The 20,748-nt window shown below is 49.3% G+C and overlaps 1 protein-coding gene across 1 annotated transcript; it reads right to left on the bottom strand.

Moving 5' to 3' along the window:
* Positions 1-5,760: 5,760 nt before the first annotated feature.
* Positions 5,761-20,356, bottom strand: LOC102572884 (tripartite motif-containing protein 10). Its single transcript, XM_059714875.1, has 8 exons — positions 19,408-20,356; positions 15,492-15,946; positions 11,227-11,322; positions 10,437-10,667; positions 10,185-10,207; positions 9,668-9,777; positions 8,018-8,059; positions 5,761-7,636 (listed from the first exon to the last, which is right to left on the bottom strand). The coding sequence occupies exons 2-8, from the start codon at positions 15,900-15,902 to the stop codon at positions 7,116-7,118; spliced, it is 1,434 nt and encodes a 477-aa protein (XP_059570858.1). The 5' UTR covers positions 15,903-15,946; positions 19,408-20,356; the 3' UTR covers positions 5,761-7,115.
* Positions 20,357-20,748: the final 392 nt, after the last annotated feature.

Below are 20,748 nucleotides of genomic sequence, written 5' to 3'. Positions count from 1 at the left end.
CATGGCCATCATGAAACTAGCCACCCCAGCAAGCCTGAGGTTCATCAGAAAGCTGTTTGGTGTGGCTCCCTGTACAGCAGGGGTAGCAATAAGAGAGGCATGCGAGTTGAGGTTGCAGCAAACCAGTTCATCTGCCTCAGTAACCCCAGGGAAGTTGTTGAAGGATTCAAGGGAATGGAGTTCCCTAACTGCACTGGGGCACTGCGCACCATCCCAGAAGAGCTGGTCCCATCAACAGGAAGGGATTTCATTCAGTGATCCTCCAAGCTGTAGTTAACCACTACAAATGATTTACTAACATTTACACTGGCTGGACAGGAAGCATTCATGATGAATGTGTCTTTTGAAACTCACCACTGCCTAGGATGATGGAGAAAGGCCAATATGCAACTGGAGTGGATGATGTTGTGATCCAGGGTATTTCTATGCCACTGCTCATCATAGTGGATGAGGATTATTTCCTCCTGCCCTGACTCATGAAGCCATATGGCGGCCAAGTGACTGACCAGCAAAAGCAGACCTTCAACTATCACCTGAGCAAATACTGCATGAATGTGTTGAATGTGCCTTTGGCCACCCAAAAGCCCAGTGGAGGTCACTGAACTACAATCTTGAGGTAGAGCCAGAAAACACTACCACTTTCATAGTGGCAGCCTGTGTGGATCCACAATATTTGCAAAGCACAGGGTAAAATTTTTAGTGATTCTTGGGCTCAAGAATTGAGGGAAGTGAAGGAAGCAGCTGCAAGATGCAGACAGGACAAGCAGGGCATGGTGGGGCATTAGGCATGCAGGAAAACAGTAGTAGAGGAGCTATTGTGAGAAATTGCTTGGCCACACACATTCTGGCTGCTGCAGATAGTGTGTGTGCTCTGTAGGACAAAGAAAACTTTCCTTCTCAAGTTTTCTGTTAAGATCAAGTGAAGCTTTGTTACGGAGTTTTTCAGGAAATTAAATAAAAGTTTTGGTTCAATCAAAAGTGTCTGATCAGTGCATTTGCTTGGGGGGGGGGGAGGGAGAAAGAGGGGAGGGAAGGAAAGGGACATCTGGCCACTCTGGAGACTGTGGCCAGTGGCCATCTGGATGGGCAGGGGTTCCAGCATCTCTGAGAGAGCCTGGAGGACAGCTGGGGGTGGGGGCAGGAGGTCATTTAGGTGGCTTTCTGCAGTTTATTTAAATACAAGCCAACAGGAAAATGGGAGGTTTGGAGTGGTGGTGGGCAGTGAAACTGCAGTGGGGAAAAAGTGTGTGCATGGGGCATGGGGGGGAACATTGGAGTCGGGGTTATTGTTGGCAGGGGCATTGGGGACAGGAGAGTCTGACCATGTGGGGGAAGAGTGCATGGCCAGGGGCATCGAGTAGAAGAGCAGTGTAGCAGCAACCTGTGATGGGGAGAACCTGCCTGCAGATACTGATGGCAGCAGTGGTGGGGTGGGTTGGGGGTGGATACTGAGCAAGGGGGAACTGCAGGCAGTCACCCACACATGTCCAACCCTGTAGCAAGCCTAACATGAAATCTGTCTAGCCAGCCCAAGTCTCAAACAGGGCTTTGCAGCAGAAAGGTGTCTGGTCAACAACCCCAAAGTTTGGTCAGTGAAGGCATTACATAGCAAAAAGGGGGTGACCCGCCCCTTGGACCAACACAACCTAGGATGCAACCTCTGAAGGTTTTGAGGGGCAAGATCTTGTGAGGCCATCAGCTAACCTAGTCCCAGATCAAGGTTTGCAGTGGAGTGGTGTTTGGTCAGCACCCCAAAAGTTTTGTCAGTGATGGCATTACATGGGAAAAAGGGGGTTACCCATTGGACAAAAAAAAAAAAAAAGCACCCAAACAAACAAACAAACCTGGGATGGAAGCTCTGTAGCTTGTGAGAGGGGAAAAGACTTGTGGGTGTCATCCCACAACAGGGCTAGCAGCAGAAAGCTGAATGGTCATCGCCCCAAAGATTTTGCAGGTGAAGGCAGGAGAAAAAAAAAAAAGGTGTCCAATGAGCGAGTGGGTGGGAAAGGTGGTAAGCATGCGGGCATTGGACACCACACCTTTTGTAAGGGGCTTTCACAGTAACAAATGATCATTCTGGGATACAAATCAGAAAGAGCATGAGCGTTATCCTGCTAATGAACGTAATCAACAGCTCTGTCTAAACAGTGAGCAACTTTGGTGGAGACAACTGCTCTTCCTTGTCCTACAAAAAACAAACAATCCCCAACGCCCCCCCCCCAACACACTACTACCTCACTGCCTGGGGCTGCTGTGCAACTGTCAGCTGCAAACAGGGGCTGGTTCAGCTGGGACCCCCAAAATTAAAACACAGACAAACTGTCATACAACATGGGCTGGAAGGCCAGCAATGCAGATTTTGAGCAGCACTCAAAACACCCACAAACTCACTTTGGCCACATGTCTGGTCAAGCACCATGTTCAAAGGTGAAAATAAGTGAGAGCCACACAGTGGATCTGAACAATAAATAAAACTTTACCCAAATTAAAAAAAAAAATAATTAAAAAGGATATTAAATTACAAAGTAATTACAACAAGTTAAAAAATATAAGGCAAAATGATTAACTTCAAGTCAGTAGACATTGCCTGCAATAAGTGTACCAATCTAAAACAATGATGAAAAACTTAAAAATTACAATTAGGTAAGATACATCACTTAATTAAACTAGATAGCACATATGACATATTGACAGTGCCCTCTGCTGTAATTTAGTACTAAGAGGTCAGCAGGGTAGAATTGTTATGAGGTGCCCTCTGGCATATTTTAATTGTAGTAGCATGTGATGGGGGATGCAACTTTCGGGGCTGAGTCTCATGCCGGGCCACCCTGTCTCTATGGGGCAGTCCACCCAGTCTCATCTGCCACAATTTTGCTGGTCCCATAAACTGGTGGTATAACGTGGGAGCACCCCCCAATGCCAGGAGGCACTATCTGCAGTTCCAAACCTCCCAAACGCCGCAGCTCATGCCTCACAGATGGCATCCAGATTAGTATTATTGAGACCAGAGCAAACCCAGTCCAAAGTTGGGCTCCACTCACTGATGCATTCACACTGCCTCTCCTCTCACAGGAGGCCTCTTCCACGTCGCCCCCTTCTCACCAGGGCCTCTGGCATACTGCCCATTACTGGGCCACACTCCACTGCCCTTGCTCCTCGAGTGGCCCCTCAGGCTTTGCTACTTGCATACTGGCCTCACCACAGTCCTTCAATTCCTGCGAGTGCCCCTACTCTACATGGTCCACTCTTGGGCCAAACCCTGGGCTAATTCTGCCCCAATCCCCTCACCGGGAAACTCTACGCTACACCCCACCCTGGGGTTTCTGTCTCATGCCTGCAATCAACTTCTCATGGGTCTGGCCCTTGCACTGGCCTCCAGGCTTACTCCCACTGCAGCCCTACTCTGTGCATGGCTTCCCAACACTCTACACACAACCCCTCGGGGGGCTCCAGGATCTGCATCCCTGCTGGGCTCGGGCACCTACACTTGAGCATACCTGGCCCCACTACTCCCCCAGCTCTTAGGATTACCCACTAGATGGCGGGGGCTAGGGTTAAGATACCCTTACTCACCTTTCACCGGCCAACCTTCTCTGGCAGGGTGCAGTTTTAGGTCATGTCCAGCACCAAGAGCCTCCTGCTCTTACTTCTAGTTGTTCCTGCTGTAGCTCAGGCAGGAGATGTTTCTGCTTGGGCTGGCAGTAGCAAACTGCAGCCTTTATATACCTAGTGTTCAAAATGGGTGCTGCCATCAGGCACCTGGCAGCTGCCTGCCCCTGCCCTTGAAGTGGCCAGCACCCAAAGGTGCCCTGCCCCAAAGCACATTAAGCAATTGGGAGTTTTAGGATGTCACATGTAAAATAGTTACAGGAAACATTTGGGGGACAGAAAGACATGAAGAATAGATTGATTGGGAATAAAAAACAACAAAATACAAAAAAAACCCAAGCCCTTCCCCCCTCCCCCAAAACCAGGCATGTGTACAAGTGCCCATGATGGTGAACTAAGCCTTATCCCATTTGTCATATGCAGCCAGCCAAGCACAGCTCCTTTGTCAAAGGAACTGGAAAAATGGAAGGATGGCTCAGCAGGCTGGGGGGGACTTTGGCAGTTTTCAGGAATAAATATTTAGTAGGGCAGCAAAGCTTCTCATTTATGAACCAAAGGTTAGAGGCACACATTACCTACAGCCATTCCACATCTCATACCCAAACAGGCTTTCACTCATCTAGTCCCTAGCTACCTACTAGTAGGGTGGCCATCATAGAAGACATTCTGGTTTTCTGCTACTTTGTCCTTTGTTGATATGAAACCCAATACCTTTATCTCCTCTATTTTTCTCTTAGACTCCTGGTCTGACTCTTAGAGAAAAATAGAGAACATAAAGGTGTCTGGTTTCATATCAATAGAGGACTGAGGACAACCAGACTGTCCTCTATGATGGCCACCCTACCTACCAGGTCCTGGATGTTGGCAGGGCTCCATATGGGCCTTAGCCCCTCACACTACAAAGGGTTCCTGAGGTACTCCAATTCATGACCCACTTGTACCTATGGTCACCTTGTTTGGGCATCAGCCCCTTAGCCTCAGCTGTGCCTGTGCCTCAGCCCCTCAAGTCTGAGGCACAGGCTCTTCTAGGCATCCTCCTCCTGTCAGTCTCGGACAGGCTGCCTTTGCTGGGGCCCATGCCTTCTCAGCCCTTCTCAGCTCATTCCCTTTGCCCCTCTGCACGGCTAAAAATCCAGGATGTACCAGGCACCCTGCTGTGGCCTTCTTCTTTCCATCAGCCAGTCCTCTGGGGCTACACAAACCCTAAATAGTAAGAGAAACAAAACATATCACTTGTCTCAGCATCCACCACACCTGCAAGGCTCCTTCTGCTGCAAGGATCTGGGCCAGTCTGAGCCTTGGGCTCCAGAATCAGGCTTATATGGCCCTTTCTCTTCCCTCATCTGCTAACCTGACCTGCCTTGCTGTTACCAACACCCAGGTGCTGCTAATCCCCTCTTCTGTTGCCTGTAATGTTCAGGCTGAGTCCTTCAGTCCTCTTCATTGGGCTGCATCAGTTTTGCAACTTCGTCCTTACTTACTCCAAGTAACGGGGGAGGCCCCCCCCCGTGTTACACATACACAGAAGAAAAAGGCAGTCCTGGATCACACAGATAAATCTGGACAAATGACGACATATTGTTCAGAAGAAGAAATCAGGCAATGCTCTGTCCCAGATCTTTCTGCAAACTCCTCACTTGTCCTGACATTGCTTGCTGAAGGTGAACTGGGCACCACAGGAGCTGCCTAGCTGCAACATCCCCTCCACCTGGCTGGCTGTGTGGTACCCGGTACATGTCCTCACAGCTGCCACCGCTGCTTCCCCATATTACCTGCTGCTTGGAGTGGTGCAGCAAGGGCAGAAGGAGAAGCCACTGGCATCAAGGGGAGCTGAGCAGTACCCCAGTATCTGCAGCAGCACAGGGAGCAGCCCCACCAGGAAGCTGTGCATGCTGACCAAGGACAGGACCGAGGCTGGGGCCAGGACTGTGGCAAAGGATGCTCCAGATGGGTGTGGGTGAGGCCCAGCCCCATGTGGAGTGCCATGGGGGCAGCCTCAGGATGCATGGGGTAGCAGAATGCACTGGCACAGCACCACCTGGGTAAGCTTTGCTGCACGAACCCCATTCCCTCTCTCCCTCCTGAGACCTAGCATGAGGGCATCCCACCCCCCACCCATCCACACACATATCTCACCCTGACCTCACAATAGACAAGAGTAAGATTTTATTTTGAGCTACTCTGCAATCACTTATAAATACACCACTCAAAAAACCAAAACAGGACAAAATTTTTTTTAAATAAAATTAAAATAAGTTACAGTAATGTTTGATTTTTAGTACATGATTTGTTTTTTAACTATTATTTGTTAAAATGATATCTTCTAAAGATTTTGTGTGCAGCTCTTGACAGATCATGAAAACTCATTAAATGGCCCTCCAGCCGAAATAATTGCCCATCCCTATCTTACAGCAACATGAAATGCATCAGCCTGAGTCTATAGGGCTACGGAACAAGAAAAGATTTGATGCACCTATCTACCCAACTTGAGATTTTCAGAAACATCCATCTGATTTTGAAGCCCACTGCCTTTTCGTGGGATGTGTACTCCTAATGTATTTCTGAAGCTTTGTGGAAGGTCTATACAGTGAAGGCCGATGGAGTTCCTATCCCAATCAACTCCAAGCTGGTGCTAGTGGGGAGCAAATGGGCTCTTGTGTAAATAATAATGTGACCCAGATTTTTAACTCAAGTTCATTTTAGATGGGTCACTAAGGTACAAGGACTGCAGCAAAGAACAGAAAAGAGGTGTCCATCTTATAGAGAACATCCTACTCATGTGAGCCAGAACATGGGGCAGAACCAGGGCAGTAAGATGCAGGGAGAAAAAGGGGAAATTTAACACCAAGGAGTCAAAGGCATTTAAAAATAAAAAGTGAAGGTGTTTGTTCAAATTTCTGCTTCTGTCAATAGTCCAAGTGTCCAGTGCAGTGGAGCTGTTGTTGACAGAGGAGACTGAGGCAACTACACCTGATGGGATCTGGGGCACTGATGGGATCTGAAAACCCCTACCCAGAAGCCTTGGATGTAGACTGAAACCAACCCAAATTCAAACCAGGTCAGCAGTTCCCCATGGGCAGCTCCTGTCAGGGCTCAGCTCCTTACCCCACACAGCCCTACACACATGTCCTGCAGCAGGGGCCTCCCTGACCAGAAGATGCCAAGGGGCACTTTGCAGGGCTTTGCAGAGATCCTATGGGCTGCTATAGACTGGGAGGGAGGGCACAGACTCCCCAGCAGGGGCTTCCGAAAAGAGGGACTGCACAGTCAGCCTTGCTGGAGTCCTCCAGAGTTATAGCATGCAGCAACAAACCAGCCTGGTGACACCTGCTGCAGTGGGACTGTGTATCCAGACTGTGCCCTGTTATCCATTGCAGCTCCAAGAGTGACAGAGGTGCAGCCATGAGGGCTGGGAGAAGGGATCCCCCCTGGGTCACAGACAGCAGGAGGCTGGAGTGGACAAGTCCATCATTCCCTGTGGGACATCTCCCCTGCCCATCCCCATTTCAGTGACACAGTCTGAGCTCAACTTCAACACCACCTAGGCAGAGCCAGGGCCGAATTCTGTCCCCATTGAATGAGGCTGGCTGGAAGACATAGATTGGGTCCTTGGTATCACCATCGAGAAAAGACACCCGCCGCCCTGCATAGTCCAGACACACCCGCACCCTATTGGGTGCCCGGCGCAGGGACAGGGGGGTGGGATGAGAGGACGTGAGAGCCTGGAACCGACCAAGCTCACGCTGCACAGCCCAGATCCCTTCCTCAGGGCTAATGTGGATCTTTCCCTTCCTCTTCACAGACTCTTTGGCAACCCCCATGGCCCAGAATCCCCATTCCTGCACCTCCACCTCCCAGCAGTGTCTCCCCGAGGTGAATCCTTCACGGCCCAGCACACAACAGTGCCTGTCAAATCTCTCAGGATTATTGGGCAGATGCTGCTGTGTGTCTGCACGTCTCACACTTCTCCAATCCACAGAAAGAACAAGACAGGGATGAGCCGTGTGTGGATCCAGAGTCACCGTCACTGGGAGAGAGAGTCATAGCATCAAGGCAGAGCTCAGCCCTGCGGCATTCAGGGCCTATCTGTCACCCTCCCCAGCAACCCTATCCTGCCTAGGACTGTCCTAAGCCCCAGAAGCTGCCTCGGTCCTGGGCCTCTGAGGCTGAGCAGAGGTGGCCTTGCAGCTCCTTATCCTAGTACCAGGGAGATCCTCTGCCCCAGATGAAAGGGGAAAGATGTGGCAGTAAATCTACAAGCCAAGGCAAGAAAATCCCAGCCCAAACACCTAGGTCACAAAACAGGGGGATTCGGTGCTGGACTGTGAGAGAGTTTCTCATGTGAGGGGAGCAAAGGGCTGCAGTGGTACTTTTCTGTGAATACAAACAGATCTTCACTAGCACTTACCCTTGGAGTATGAGCCCTTCTCCAGGTAAGATTGCAGGTTGTCTGGAAAAACAATATGGTCACAGAGGATGTATACAAGGATATTGGTGAAGTAGCCACTAACAGGGATGTGCTTTACAAACTCCTTAATTCTATGGTTGGTGAAGTCAGGACACACCTTGCCACTGTCTGAGAAGTAAAAGAGTTGGCCAAAGGGTAAAAAACACCATAGATTGAGCTTCATGCAGGGCACTCCCTCTACTCCTGGTCTGATCCACCCTGTACCTGTCTCGGCCCTGTGTGTTAATTTGCTTGCTCTGATAGAAGCGAGGCAGGATCAAAGAAAGAAGGAAGACAGAACCCTATTTCTCTTGACACAGCCATGTGGCAGTCACAGATTTGCAGCTTTTGGCCCTTACTCACAGGTTTCAATCCCATTTCCCAGGTAGTATGGAAACAGAAGGGTCCACATGGCTACCAAATATGTGCAGAAGGCTGTGGCCCAGCAGGGCAGGTCTAGCAGCAGCCCTGGAGGAGGGACTTCCCATGTCTCATCCTGATAACCCTGAAGGTCAGGCATTTGCTCAGGCAGCAGGAGATGAGGACCTTACAGTAGTGTGAAATTGCCTCTGTCTGATTTTTCAGTCCCATGCTCACACCACTATGTGGGGCCAGGAGGAAGACAGAGATCTGAAGGGCACTGCCCAGTGAGCTGTCCGCTGCTCTTGGAAAAAGCAGGTCCCGGGTGTCAGCCTGCAGCCTGGCTCCAATGGGAAAGAAACATCCCCTCTGCTCTGCGTCCCTTTTATCCAATGAATGTTAAACACAAGGTGCAGGGGTTAAGCTTTAACAGGAGGGCTGGGGATTGGCCTGGGACACATGTTACCTTTGAGTCCCAGTGGTTTGGTTAGCATCATGGGAAGTGGGGAAAAAATGCAGTCCAATCCCCTCCATGCGTCTTTTCCTTCCTAAGTCAACACTATAACCACTAGTCTACTAGGCTAAAATGTGCAGATTGGGAGACTTTCTTCTGCGCTTTAAGTGTTGGATTCATGTTTAGCTACTTCTGCATGATGCCACAGAGCTGACTGGCTTGCACACAGCCAGCTGGGTACACACAGTAGCTGTGTGGAAGGTGGAATGGGACGGCAAACTGTGCATAGATGCGAAAGATGACCCTTATGTGGCTGGGTACATGCCATCTTGGGGTGTGACATGAAACAGGATTCTAAGTGCCCAGAGCTTGTCTTCTCCCCACACACAAGGGGACATCCCTTTCATCTCCCAACAACATTATATACTTATAAGCTGGTGGTAGCCTACAAGTACATAAGGGGTGTCATCAGGATCTGGGGGAATGCCTGTTCACCAGAGTGCTCCAAGAGATGACAAGGTACAATGGTCACAAACACCTCCAAGACCGTTTTAGGCTGGACGTAAGGAAAAACTTCTTTGCTGTCCGAGCCCCCAAGGCCTGGAACAGGCTCCCTCCAGAGGTGGTGCAAGCACCTACTCTGGACTCTTTTAAGAAATGTTTGGATGCTTATCTTGCTGGGATCCTGTGACCCCAGCTGACTTCCTGCCCCTGGGGCAGGGGGCTGGACCTGATGATCTTCTGAGGTCCCTTCCAGACCTAATGTCTATGAAATCTATGAAATACCTCCTCAGTACCTTGAAGCAGGCTAAAAGTCTCCCTTAGGTTTAATTCAGACCAGTTATTGAGTCTGGTTTGCAGCTCGGGGGAAATCCCTCCTAGAAGCTGAAATTGCTCCTTCTTGCACCTGGGAAAAAACAATTCAGTGTCATTCCATTTTTTTCTGTAACTCAGCTCCGTGGTAGCAGCCTTTACTAGCTGGACAGACCTGAAGATTGATTCCCTCCTTCTCCCTCAGCCTCGGGACAGAGGCAGCACAGACAGTAACAGCACTGGCTCCCGTCAGAGTGGGGATTAATGTTTTGCAGCTCTGAACTGTCCATAACGCTTCTTGGGATGAGACAGGATCCTTCCCACCCAAGGGAGAATCTCAGAGTTTGTATTAAATGATCTCAGGATGGAACATTATCAAAGGTTTGTATTCTAACAAGTTAAATCTGCCCTCATGCAGTGCTGTGATGCTCCAGGGAGATGTGGCCATATCACAGTGTCCAGGCCCCTGACCACCCTTGGGAGTGAGAAGGGGCCACCTACCTGCTCAATGTGCTTTTGATGTCCTGGAGGGGAGAGAGAAAGAGGGAAGAGAGAGCTCAGTGCCACCTGCCACAACTGGGGTCTTTCCTGTTCCAGGGGCAGGTGCCTGACTGCCTGAGTGTGACACACCAGCATCTAGGTAAATATTTTCCCATTACAACCCCCTCCCCAAGGACCACCATTCAGCTCTTCCCCTTTTCCTGTGCGGGCAGGGGAGGGAAGCGGGGGGAGGTGGAGATTAATGTGCCTCACCTGCAGCAGATACCTTGACTGCTGCTGGCACTTGCTCTCCATCTCCCTAATCAGGCAGTTGAGATGGGAAATCTTGTCAGAGAGTCTGGTGACAGTTTCCTCCTGACTCTTCTCAATCTCCCTCTCTAGCTCTGCCAGCCGGGCCAGCAGGAGTTGCTCCTGTTTCTCGAGCATCTGGTGCAGTCGCTTAAATTCAGACACCACCTTCTGCCTCTCGGCCTTTGTCATTTCCTTCAATGAACAGCAAGAAGTGAGGGTAGGGGCTCAGGAGCTTTGGGGAGAGTCAGGCAACACAGAGCAAGGCTTTGTGAGACTGATGACTGAAAGTGTTAGATCCAGCCTGGCCCCTCTGCTTGGGTGTCATGCAGCCGGGGCTATGGTCCCCCAGCTCTGTCGGATAGGCCTGGGGTGGGTCTGGGGCCATCCTGGGGTAGGTATGGGCTCCACGCTGCCCCCAGCTGCCCACCTGCTCCTCTGTCCCATCCCGTCTTGTCCCAGCAGCTCTGGTCCAGTGGCCATGTGCAGATGGCAGAGTGGCAGCGAGGCTGCCCATGGGGCCTCCTAGCAACAGATGGGCTCAGGAAGCCACCACCACTCGCACAGAGCCTTATGCCTACCCTCTAGTCTTTAGTCTGGCCCGGTCAGAGGGGAGAAGCACACGCTGTCTGCCCCGGATGCCTGCCTGGGCCATGCTCCCCCTGGCACCCCAGAAGGCCAGTGAATGGTAGGGGCACCTGGGCCCGTGCCCCACAGTCCTGTGCATTAATCCACCCCTGCCAGGAGCACTGACCTGATATTCCTGCTGTTTCTGACTCTCACTCACTCTCAGGCCTTCAAGCCTTTTTCTCTCTTCCCTCAGGAACTCCAGTTCATCCTGAATTTGCTCCTGGGGGATGGAAAATGCCTTGAGTGAGGGTTTTTTTTTTTTGGGGGGGGGGGGGATAGAGAGACTTGGATGTTTTCCCCACACACAACCAAGATGCCTCCCCTGCCGTGATTTTAAGGGCTTTCACATTGTTTTTGGACAGTCCTCATGTGCCTTGTCCTGCTGACCCTGCTGAGTTCCTGATTCAGTGATATTCAAATGAATAATGCTGGCCTATATAAAAGCCAAAAGGAAGGCCTAGACTAGGTGGCAGTTGGCTCCATCCATAAATTGTTGTACTCAAGGGATGAGCTATTGCCCATGGCTGGAATGAAGTGAGCGTCAGACATGAGCAGGGCCAGTTACCAGACACTGCTCCATCTCCTGTATCCCCAGCTCCTGCTGGCTCTGGAGTCCAGGGAGATCGAAGAGCAAAGGGTGACACCATCTCCTGTAGGTTTAGGGTCCCACATGCAGCAGCAACTACAGCAAGCAGCATCCTACAGAGTCCAGACCCTTCCCATTGACAGGTGTCAGCAGATGGGGGATGCTGATCCCAACACAACACTAGATTGGGGTGTATTTGATTCTGGAACTGGGAAAGGGAAGGGTATGTTATGTTTTATGGCTCCACAGCAGTGGGGAGATGAGACTAGCTCAGGAAAGAGTGCAACACACAGCTTACAGGACTGGTAACTATTGTCTTGAACAGGAAACACAACTAAAGCAAACGTGGTCCCTAGGAAGTAACAGTATAGCAATAAGTGAAGAAACAGTGCCAGATATAATAGTTAATGCACAATACATCAAAGGACACTGCAATTACTGCATCTAAATCACTGGGAACTCTGATCTGCAGCCTTGGAGAGCAGACGACTTGGAATAAATTACAGTAAAATAGAAGCAAGTATCTAACAACTCTCTGGTCTTTGTGACCAATCAGGGAGGCCTGGTCATTCCTGTGTTATTAAAAAAAGTTCTGTCCTCTATATTCAAAAAACAATTCCCAAGTAATATCAAAACTCAGAGTCCAGAATTGTGTCCCCTGGAGCCATACACTAAAAAATATTCTATCATGTCTCATAAAGGCTTCCAGGGGGAGGAGAATACAGTTCACCTACAGATAATAGTGTGGGGTTCAGAAGCATAACAAGCTCTTTGAGCTCCCAGGGCTGGGCCCAGAAAAGCAGGGATTGTGCTGACCACAGGAGAGCAGGGCTGGATGAGGAGAGTGTGGGGAGAGGGAAAAGAACTAGCTCTTCTCACTTGAGCGGCACCTGCACGTGCAACTGCTCATCTCTTAGCAGCATGGGCTGGGCAGTTGAACTGAAGGAGAGACTGTGACACAGACTGCCCACGGCGCTGCTCCTGATACCCCATTCAGACCCCTCTGCTGCCTTGGGAAAAGTTGTGCATCCCACAGCAAACCTCTAGGGGGTGCAGGGTGCAGAGGGGTGGGGCGGGGATGAGGTGGCTGGTGTCTTTCTCACCCTGCCCTCTCTGCACCACTGGCAAAGATGAGGGAATTATGGAGAAAAGCACAAACACAGCACATTGAATGGCTAGTCCAAAATCCTTTATAAGAAGCAATGCAGAGATAGGCTGGGCACTCCCTTCCGTGCATTAGTGAAGGAAGAAGGAAGAGGGAAGCAACTCTAATGCCGTATGCCCTCACTTGCTGGTGCATGCCTGTAGTTCTCTCTCTAACACGCCCTCAATGAAATGGCTAAAGAACACAGAAAGGGGAGGGCAATTATTTCAGACGGAAGGCCACTTACCAAACTGTGGCAAGCAGTCGAGGGCCATATGGGTAGCCCCGCCCCTTGACAGGTGCCCCGCCCCTTGACAGGTGCCCTGCCCCCTGGTCACCATCTTGGGACCATTGTCCCAGTGTCTTGGGACCAATGTCCCAGGGCCAGCACCAGTGGGAACCAGAGTGGGATACAGGCTGGCAGGGGTCTGTGGAGTCAGGCTGGGCTGCACCAGCAGGGAGAGGAAGGAGCTGGCACAGCTCCATAGAGCCCCTGCCAGCTGGGACCCTGTACCCCTGCCATCCTGCTCTGGGCCCTGCTGGCACTGGCCCTGGGACATGGGTGTGGGCCCTGCTAGAATGGCCTCATGGGCCAGATCCGGCCCATGGACTGTATTTTGCCCACCCCTGACATAGAGCCTAAAGATAACTTCCCTGCATCCACTGATGACAGGAAATGGCCAATATTAACTGTAACAGCTGCAAAGCTTGCCTGGCTGCAAGCCAAGTGGGTGAGCTGTGCTTAACAGCTCTGCAAGAGAAAGGCAGCAAAACTTTGCAGAGGGTGCATACACTTTACTAGAAGAAGGGTATGCAGTGCACAGTGCGTGCTTTTTATTGAAGCTTTTGAATTGTGACCAGAGCCCACACTGCAAACTGGCAGCTCTGATTGACTGCTACTGAGCTGTAAAAGCTGAGGGAGGGAAAAGAGGGGAAAAAAGGGAAAAGACAAAGAGAAGCTGGGAAAAACAGACTCCAGCCCTAGAGAGAGGGGGGCGCAGACTCAGCCCAAGCCAGGGGAGATCAAGCTGAAACTTGCCCACAGAGAAGACATCAGGATGGAGGAGAGCCTGTGTCATCCCATAAGAAGCTGATTCCCTACCAAGTTCGGAGCTGTGCAACCAAGGACACAGGTGCCAGAGTATGTGTGGGGATGGATTGGTAAGCAAGGCTGGTAGGCTTACAGGGGCTGGAAGAAGCAGCCAAGCCCTTAAAGGGTTAATGACCAGGCTATGAGTGTGTCTGGCTGGGGAGAAATCTGAGCCTGGAAGGCTCTAGCTGCAGAGTCAGAGACCTGCAGAGGGACATCCCTGTCTACAGGTGGGTGTGCTGGGAGGGGGTGACAGCTCTGAGAGGGAGTAGGTAGACAGAAAATAATCCAGGATGGGTGTGTGAGGGGACACCTAATCAGTAGTGTTTGCAAAAAGTATATTTTCAGGAGGAAACTTCTTAAGAGAACAATCAGCCAAAGGAAACAACAGGGAGGCTATTGTCTGCAGTAGCTGTGTTACCAGGAGGAATTAGAGGAGACCATTTCCCCCAGAACAGCAGAAGCCTCACCTCTGCCATCAAGTGGTGGATCATAGTTGTAGCTGTGTTGCCATTTATTGTTATGGGAAGTGGATTATGACTAGAAAGAAATCAACTGGGTTATGGGAGGGAGGGGGAGAGGACTGTTTTAAAGGGTTATAACAAGGTGAATTTAATTATTGAGGTTGTTTATTACAAGTGGGACCACCCAGTGTGCTGGAATTATCCAACTATTGTTGAAGTTGTAAATTTTATCTAAATTTTTAGTTGTATTATTAACTATTGTTATTATATTTTTGTTTATTTTTTCTGTATATAAATTTGCTGTGTATAATAAAGAATAATGTGTTCATTGGATTCAGCACAAATTCCTGGGCTGTGAGGGTGAGGTACACACCTCTCCATGGGACATCTCGGTCAGCAGTCTGCCTGAGGGGCTCCCAGGGCTACTGGTACCCTGAGGACCCAAAATGTAGCGCATCACATGGCCCTAGTGTGCCAGCACATGTTACATAACAGTTTAACCAAGAATGAAAAAGGTGTGGAAAAACCCTGTAGGACAAGTCCAGTGTTGTATTCTCTATGGCAATGATGGCAGAGCTCTTCCAGGAGCCAACAAAGTGCTGCCTGTCCTGACTGCTCTGCCTAATCTGTGCCTGCAGAAAACTAATGGTGGTTGCATCTAAACAGCTGTAGCCCTGGGCATAGATGCTGATGGCCCATTTATCAATTTGCCTCTGGTGGTAGTCAAGGCTTTTCATTCTCAGTGCCTTGTACGGACATCTCTGGTCTGTTCCAGGCTCCTTCTCTCCAGCCCTGGTTTGGTAACAGCAGGGACATGTTTTAATTCATCCTCCGAAGGGAGAAAATGCCTTGTGTGAACCTCCAGGGGCAACTCTGTATCCCCTGCAGTGCACTGCTGCTGGCCAGGGCAATCCTAGGAGCTAGAGCATCCTGTGTCAGCCCAGAGGGACTCACAGCATACACCAGGATAATTGCTGGGACCAGCCTCTGCTGGGGGAGAGGGAAGAAGCTGGGACATCTGGAAGTACACATAGCTCAGAGAATCTGTGAAACTCTGATCTAATGAGGAATGGTTTGAAGTAGATGAAACCAGAGTGCTTCCTACCTTGTATTTCTGGGAAGCCTTCTCAATGAGCAGCACCTTGTGAGAACTGTGCTCCGGGGATCTCTCACAAACCACACACACGGCTGCCCCATCCTCCTCGCAGAACAGACTGAGTTCCTTCTTGTGGCTCACACACAGATCCTCCACTCCAGGAACAAACTCCAAGTGTTTAATGCCTTCTACTACATTTGCCAGCTGCCAGTTTGGACGGAGATTCCCTTTTTGGATCTTGGCCCTGCAGACAGGACACTCCAAAGATTCATGTTCTTCCCATTTCTCACAGTAATCACCGATACAAGCTCGGCAGAAGTTGTGTCCACACTCTAGTGTTACTGGGTCTGTCAGATACTCCAGGCAGATGGGACATTTGATTTCCTCTTGGATATCCTGCCCTGGTCTTGGCAAGGCCATGGCTGCTGGTGTCCTCAGGGAACTTCTAGTCACTCCTGTCTATTCTGAATATGGAGAGAACATGAAAAGTATGTAAAGTTTAGTGAAAGCCATACGGAGAGGGAGACAGAAAGAAAGCAGGTTATGCAGGGAGGACAGCCTGGGTGGGGAATGCTTGTGTGACACATGCAAAGAAAAGGTGAATCCCAGGTTGGTGGCAATAATCAGTGCCTCTATTGTAATACCCACTTCTCTCCTGCAGACCAACTTGTGTCCACACTGTCCCTCTCCATTTGCTAAAAAGAGACTTCTCAGATCCCCTTTCTCTTGGTTGAGAGAATTCTACCACCACCACCACCACCCCTTTACACTGCTCAAAGGCACAGCTGTTAATGTTTGGTCCTGCTAGCTAAGCACTGAGGGCTGAAATCACTCGTATGCCCGAAATGAGCTTTGTGCCTCGCCTTGGGATGATTCCTTGGAGATCCTCCACACTTCCCAATTTGGAAGGGGGGTTGTGTCCTTGAAGCAGAGGTTGTAAAATACACTTCTAAGCCTGGTGGATGTGCAGCTAGACAGGATTATCCCATGGGGCTTTTGTGTTCAATGGTCTCTGCTTAACCAGCTGTCACACTGCCTGCACCAGTCTCAAAAAGGAATTAAAATTTATTGCAGTTTTTCAAGTATGTGTGTGTGTACTTGAAGAGGAAGGTTTTACAGGGCACTGGGAAATGCCTAACCTGTGCCCTGGTCATTAGTGCACTTGGTTGCATAAAAGGAGATGCAGATTCATATCCCCTTTTTGCTGTGGGTGACCTAGAATCTGGGTCTCTCGCTCCCATCATAAGGCAACGCTATGTGCTGTTGCCAGGCTTGTCTGTTTTCAAGAGACTTGGGTGTAAACTGAGAAAGTCTGGCCCAGCCCTGCCTGAGTGACCATAGCATGAATTTGCAGATGCAACAGCTAGCTAAATCAGCAAAGCAAGAAGAAAGCCATTCATATGTTTAATTGGGCACAATCAAACAGCACAAAGTCTAATAAGAAAAACTATAAAGAAGAACCACGCATCAAATAATCCCAGTGCTTGATATCAAAGCTTCATCTTAAAATAATTAGAAGTAGTAATTACTGTAACCAAATGTATTGAATGTTATTTTGTCTAACAGATTTATTTCTGTTAAATTTTTAGATAAGTTGTAAAAACAAAGCCACCTTGTCAAACCATAAATTCAAGTGGAGAGGTAACAGACCAGTGGTAACAGCATTCAAGGATAGAAAGTGAAAGGAGGTGAGGAATCCTCTCTGCTTTCCCAAGGATGCAAATCTCAACTAATTGACACTAGGGCTGTGCGACACTTCGGGTGCTAATTCGATCTGGAGGAGATTCAGCCCACTTTGGTGGCCAAATCTCCAAATCTGAATCGAATCAGGGGACCAATAAAAAGATTCAAATCAATTTGAAGCTCTCTGAATTTTCAGAAAAGATTCAGAGAGCTTTGATGATTCGGGAAATCCCTGCCCTCTGCAGCAGGGAGCTGGAGCCAGACTCAGAGATGGCAAATAGAGGGCTGGAGGAGCGGGTAGGGGAGGGACACCTGCCAGGCCCCATCCCCAGCTGGGGCTGCCCTACCCGCCCCAGCTCTCAGGACTTTAAAAAAAAGCCCTGACTCACCAGGTGCTGCCAGGCGGGGGGCAATCCCTGCTGCCCCCCACTTCCCCATGCTACATGGGGGGCTCTTCCATTAGCCCCCCAACTCCCGCTCTCCCAGTCCCTGTCCCCCATGGATGCCCCCCACCACCCCAGCTCTGGCCCTTTAAGGAAAAAAACCCCCTGAATTCACCGGTTCTTGCAGCAGCCTCAGGGCTTCATGGGGGCGCTTGAGCAGAGCCCCTCACGCAGCACAGGGCAGTGGGGGCAGCGGGGATCACCCCCCACCTGGCAGCACCTGCTGAGTTGGGGCTTTTTATTCCCAAGTGCTGGGAGCTGGTGCGGGCAGGGCAGCCATTGCTGGGGCTGGGAGAGCGGGCAGGGGATGGGCCTATGTGATTCAGAAATTTGGCAGCAGCTGAATCTCTGAATCAGATTTGGCCTAATCAATTCGGGACTGTGATTCGAATCACTGAAGTGAATCACCGTTCCCCAAATCAGCCGAATGTGAAGCAAATACTAGCTGCTTTGCACAGGCCTAATTGACACCTTCAGCGTCCACAAAAAATCTAGTTAAATCTTATTAGACAGGGTTCCTTAGGATTTTGGGACCAGCCATCTATAAATATTGGGCACAGGCTGGAAGGAAATTTGGACTTCTAGTTTTGGACTTTTAAATTTGAACTTCTCCAAGGCTCAGCAAACCAACTCAAGTCCCCAGGGAAACAGAAGCCAGGCCAGTGGACCTGTTTTCTTCCCTGAATCTGAGGCTACATAAGCATTATCTTTAAAGAATTATATAAGTCTTTGCTCTTGAATATCCTAATAAAGCTTTTGAGTTGTGACTGGAATTGGTGTCACTATATCATCCATTGCACTCTCAACCAGAGTTAAAATTGAATGTAACATCTTGACAAGTGTCCTAACCACTAGGCTGTTCGGGGTTAAAAGGCTTGATGGCCTTCCTCACCCTTCACTTCACTTTTTGCACATACACACCTACCTGGGCAAGTTTACTGTGATGAACATGGAACGAGAATCCAGACCCAGGTACATTTCAAAATGGCCATTGGGCAGTTATGTGGGTGCATAAAAGTGAAACAGGATTTACCCCGTCATGTCACCTGCACTCAGTCAAACCTAGTTCCTTAGTCAAAGAGGTCTGAACAGCGGAAGAAGGGATGCAGGACAGATGCTCCAACTGTTTTCAGGAGTAACATTTCTTGATGGGCAGTGAAATGGCCTATTTATAAGCAATTGATCAGCCATGGACACATTTTGCTACAGCCATCTCTTGCCTTCCTCCCTATGTGAATAACTGCATTTAACATCACATCTAGTAAAAATGGGTATAAAAATTATATCATCATGATTTTGAAGAGCTGTCTCACATAAATATTAAATTGATTTTTTTAAAGGGTTTTCTGTTAGGATCAGGGAAGTACAAAAGAGAAATGAACACCACAAATAACCAGCTAAGAATAGTGAGCCAATATCAGCCTCATGCTAAATTTTTAGCACATTTTAGAAAACTACCCCTGCAATGTACTCATTACCAGCCCCTTCACTAATGTGTACTAATATATAACACATGTATCATGTGTGTTTCCCTGGGTAAACTCCCCTCATCTGTGCAAAAAAAAAAGGGGGTTATCATACAAATGGTCTGAAACTGTGATCCAAGAAAAATATCCATCTCTCCTGTGTCATTTCCTTGCATGTGTGCATGCAATCTCTACCAGGGAAAGAATATTTTTGGATGAGTGAATAACTTATGGCACTGGTTAAAGAGACCTACAGAATTAAGGAGAAATGTAAAAAAACAAACAAAAAAACCCCATAGCTGTGCAGTCTGAGAAAAGCAAGCAGTTCATTACCTTGTGCTCCTGGGCAGCCCCCTCAGCAGGAACCACAGTGTGAGAGAGGGACGATCTGCAAGTCGCACCTCTCAGCCACAGTCAGCTCCACAAGAGTTTCAGAGCCTCCCCTTGTTCCTTTCATGAACACTCCCCTCCTGCTCCTTTGCCTGCTTGCATACTCAGCCATGGATCTGTTCTCCAATAAATGCCAACTCCCAGCTCTGCCTGGGGTTTCTTTGAGCAAAGGTCTCTGCTTTGAAGGGCAAGGGATATTGGTATCTGACTCCTCCCAATACTGGGCGCAGCTGGCCCAGCAGGGATTGTATGAGTCTGGAAGTACTGGATCTTAGAAGAACCCCAGACCGGCAAAGCCAGTGGAGTCATCTTTGGTACTTTCCATGGTGAATCCTGTAACATTTTGTGCGCAGGCAGCAACAGTGTTTTTGGAGGTAAGAACTGAGTTCAGCCACATTGAGACTGTTCTGTTCCCAGCAGGGAAAGCGCTAAGTCCCTGATGCTGAAGCATTCCCCGGAGAGCTCCACAATCCTCAGGTCGGTGCTGCCATTACTGTCAATAGAGCTGTTCCCAGGAGCACTGTTCAGTGGTGGCTGTGGGATGAGACCCTGAGGGAGTGTTGCCTAAACCAATTCAGTTAGGACAGACAACAAGATGCTCCCCACTATGATAATGCAGATATATTCTTTTTGGAGCCTTAGCTAAAGCTGAAGCCCAGAGCATGGCAGTAGTTGTGCGCTGATTACTGTTGAAAGTCATTTACTCTTGCCTTTTTATTGTCCCTGGAAGTCTTTAATCCTGATGGTCCTTCATTTAATCTTGATGGTCCATCTGTTATGAGTCATTTCATTTTTTGTTCTAGGGCAGAAACCATCTCATCACAGGCTCCAGTGTCAGTTTGACCTCCCAGGGTGTAGCTGCAGTGTCTTTAGTTAAAAGTGAAAGTGTTTTTGCTCGACTGGCAATTAAGGCCAGAGGACAAAGAGCAAAGGGCACACAGAATTGCTGTATCGTTGTGTTGATCAGGAAGGAAGGAAAGAAACAGCTCTTAGGAAAAGCACAGCCATAAACCACTGTCTTGGCTGACAGACAGGAGGAGGAGCCCCTCCCCTGTCCTGGGGAGCAAAATGTGACACAGATCTGAAGAAACTGATTCCTCTTCCCTACATGACTGTGCCTGGCGGTTCTCCATCTCCACGTCTTCCCCAGGTTCTGAGTTTTCCTGCTTCATCCAGGCAGCAGACACAGAACCGAGCCTTCACAGATATTTTCCATATGAAGCGGAGTCAATGTTGATTGGGATGAGATTTCCTGGAATGAGGCCAGCAATTGCCAAGTTCAGC

The sequence above is a fragment of the Alligator mississippiensis genome, chromosome 11 (assembly GCF_030867095.1).
Source record: "Alligator mississippiensis isolate rAllMis1 chromosome 11, rAllMis1, whole genome shotgun sequence".
Classification (NCBI taxonomy): Eukaryota; Metazoa; Chordata; order Crocodylia; family Alligatoridae; genus Alligator; species Alligator mississippiensis.
Note: the sequence above shows the minus strand (reverse complement) of the source record. Positions and strands in the feature narration are given on the sequence as shown.

Coding starts and splice junctions, on each gene's coding strand:
- LOC102572884 (XM_059714875.1), bottom strand. CDS start 15,902: ATGGCCTTGCCAAGACCAGGGCAGGATATCCAAGAGGAAATCAAATGT. Junction 10,668..11,226: donor AGAAACAGCAGGAATATCAG/GTCAGTGCTCCT, acceptor TGTTCATTGAAG/GAAATGACAAAGGCCGAGAG. Junction 7,637..8,017: donor GAAGGGCTCATACTCCAAGG/GTAAGTGCTAGT, acceptor TCTCTCTCCCAG/TGACGGTGACTCTGGATCCA.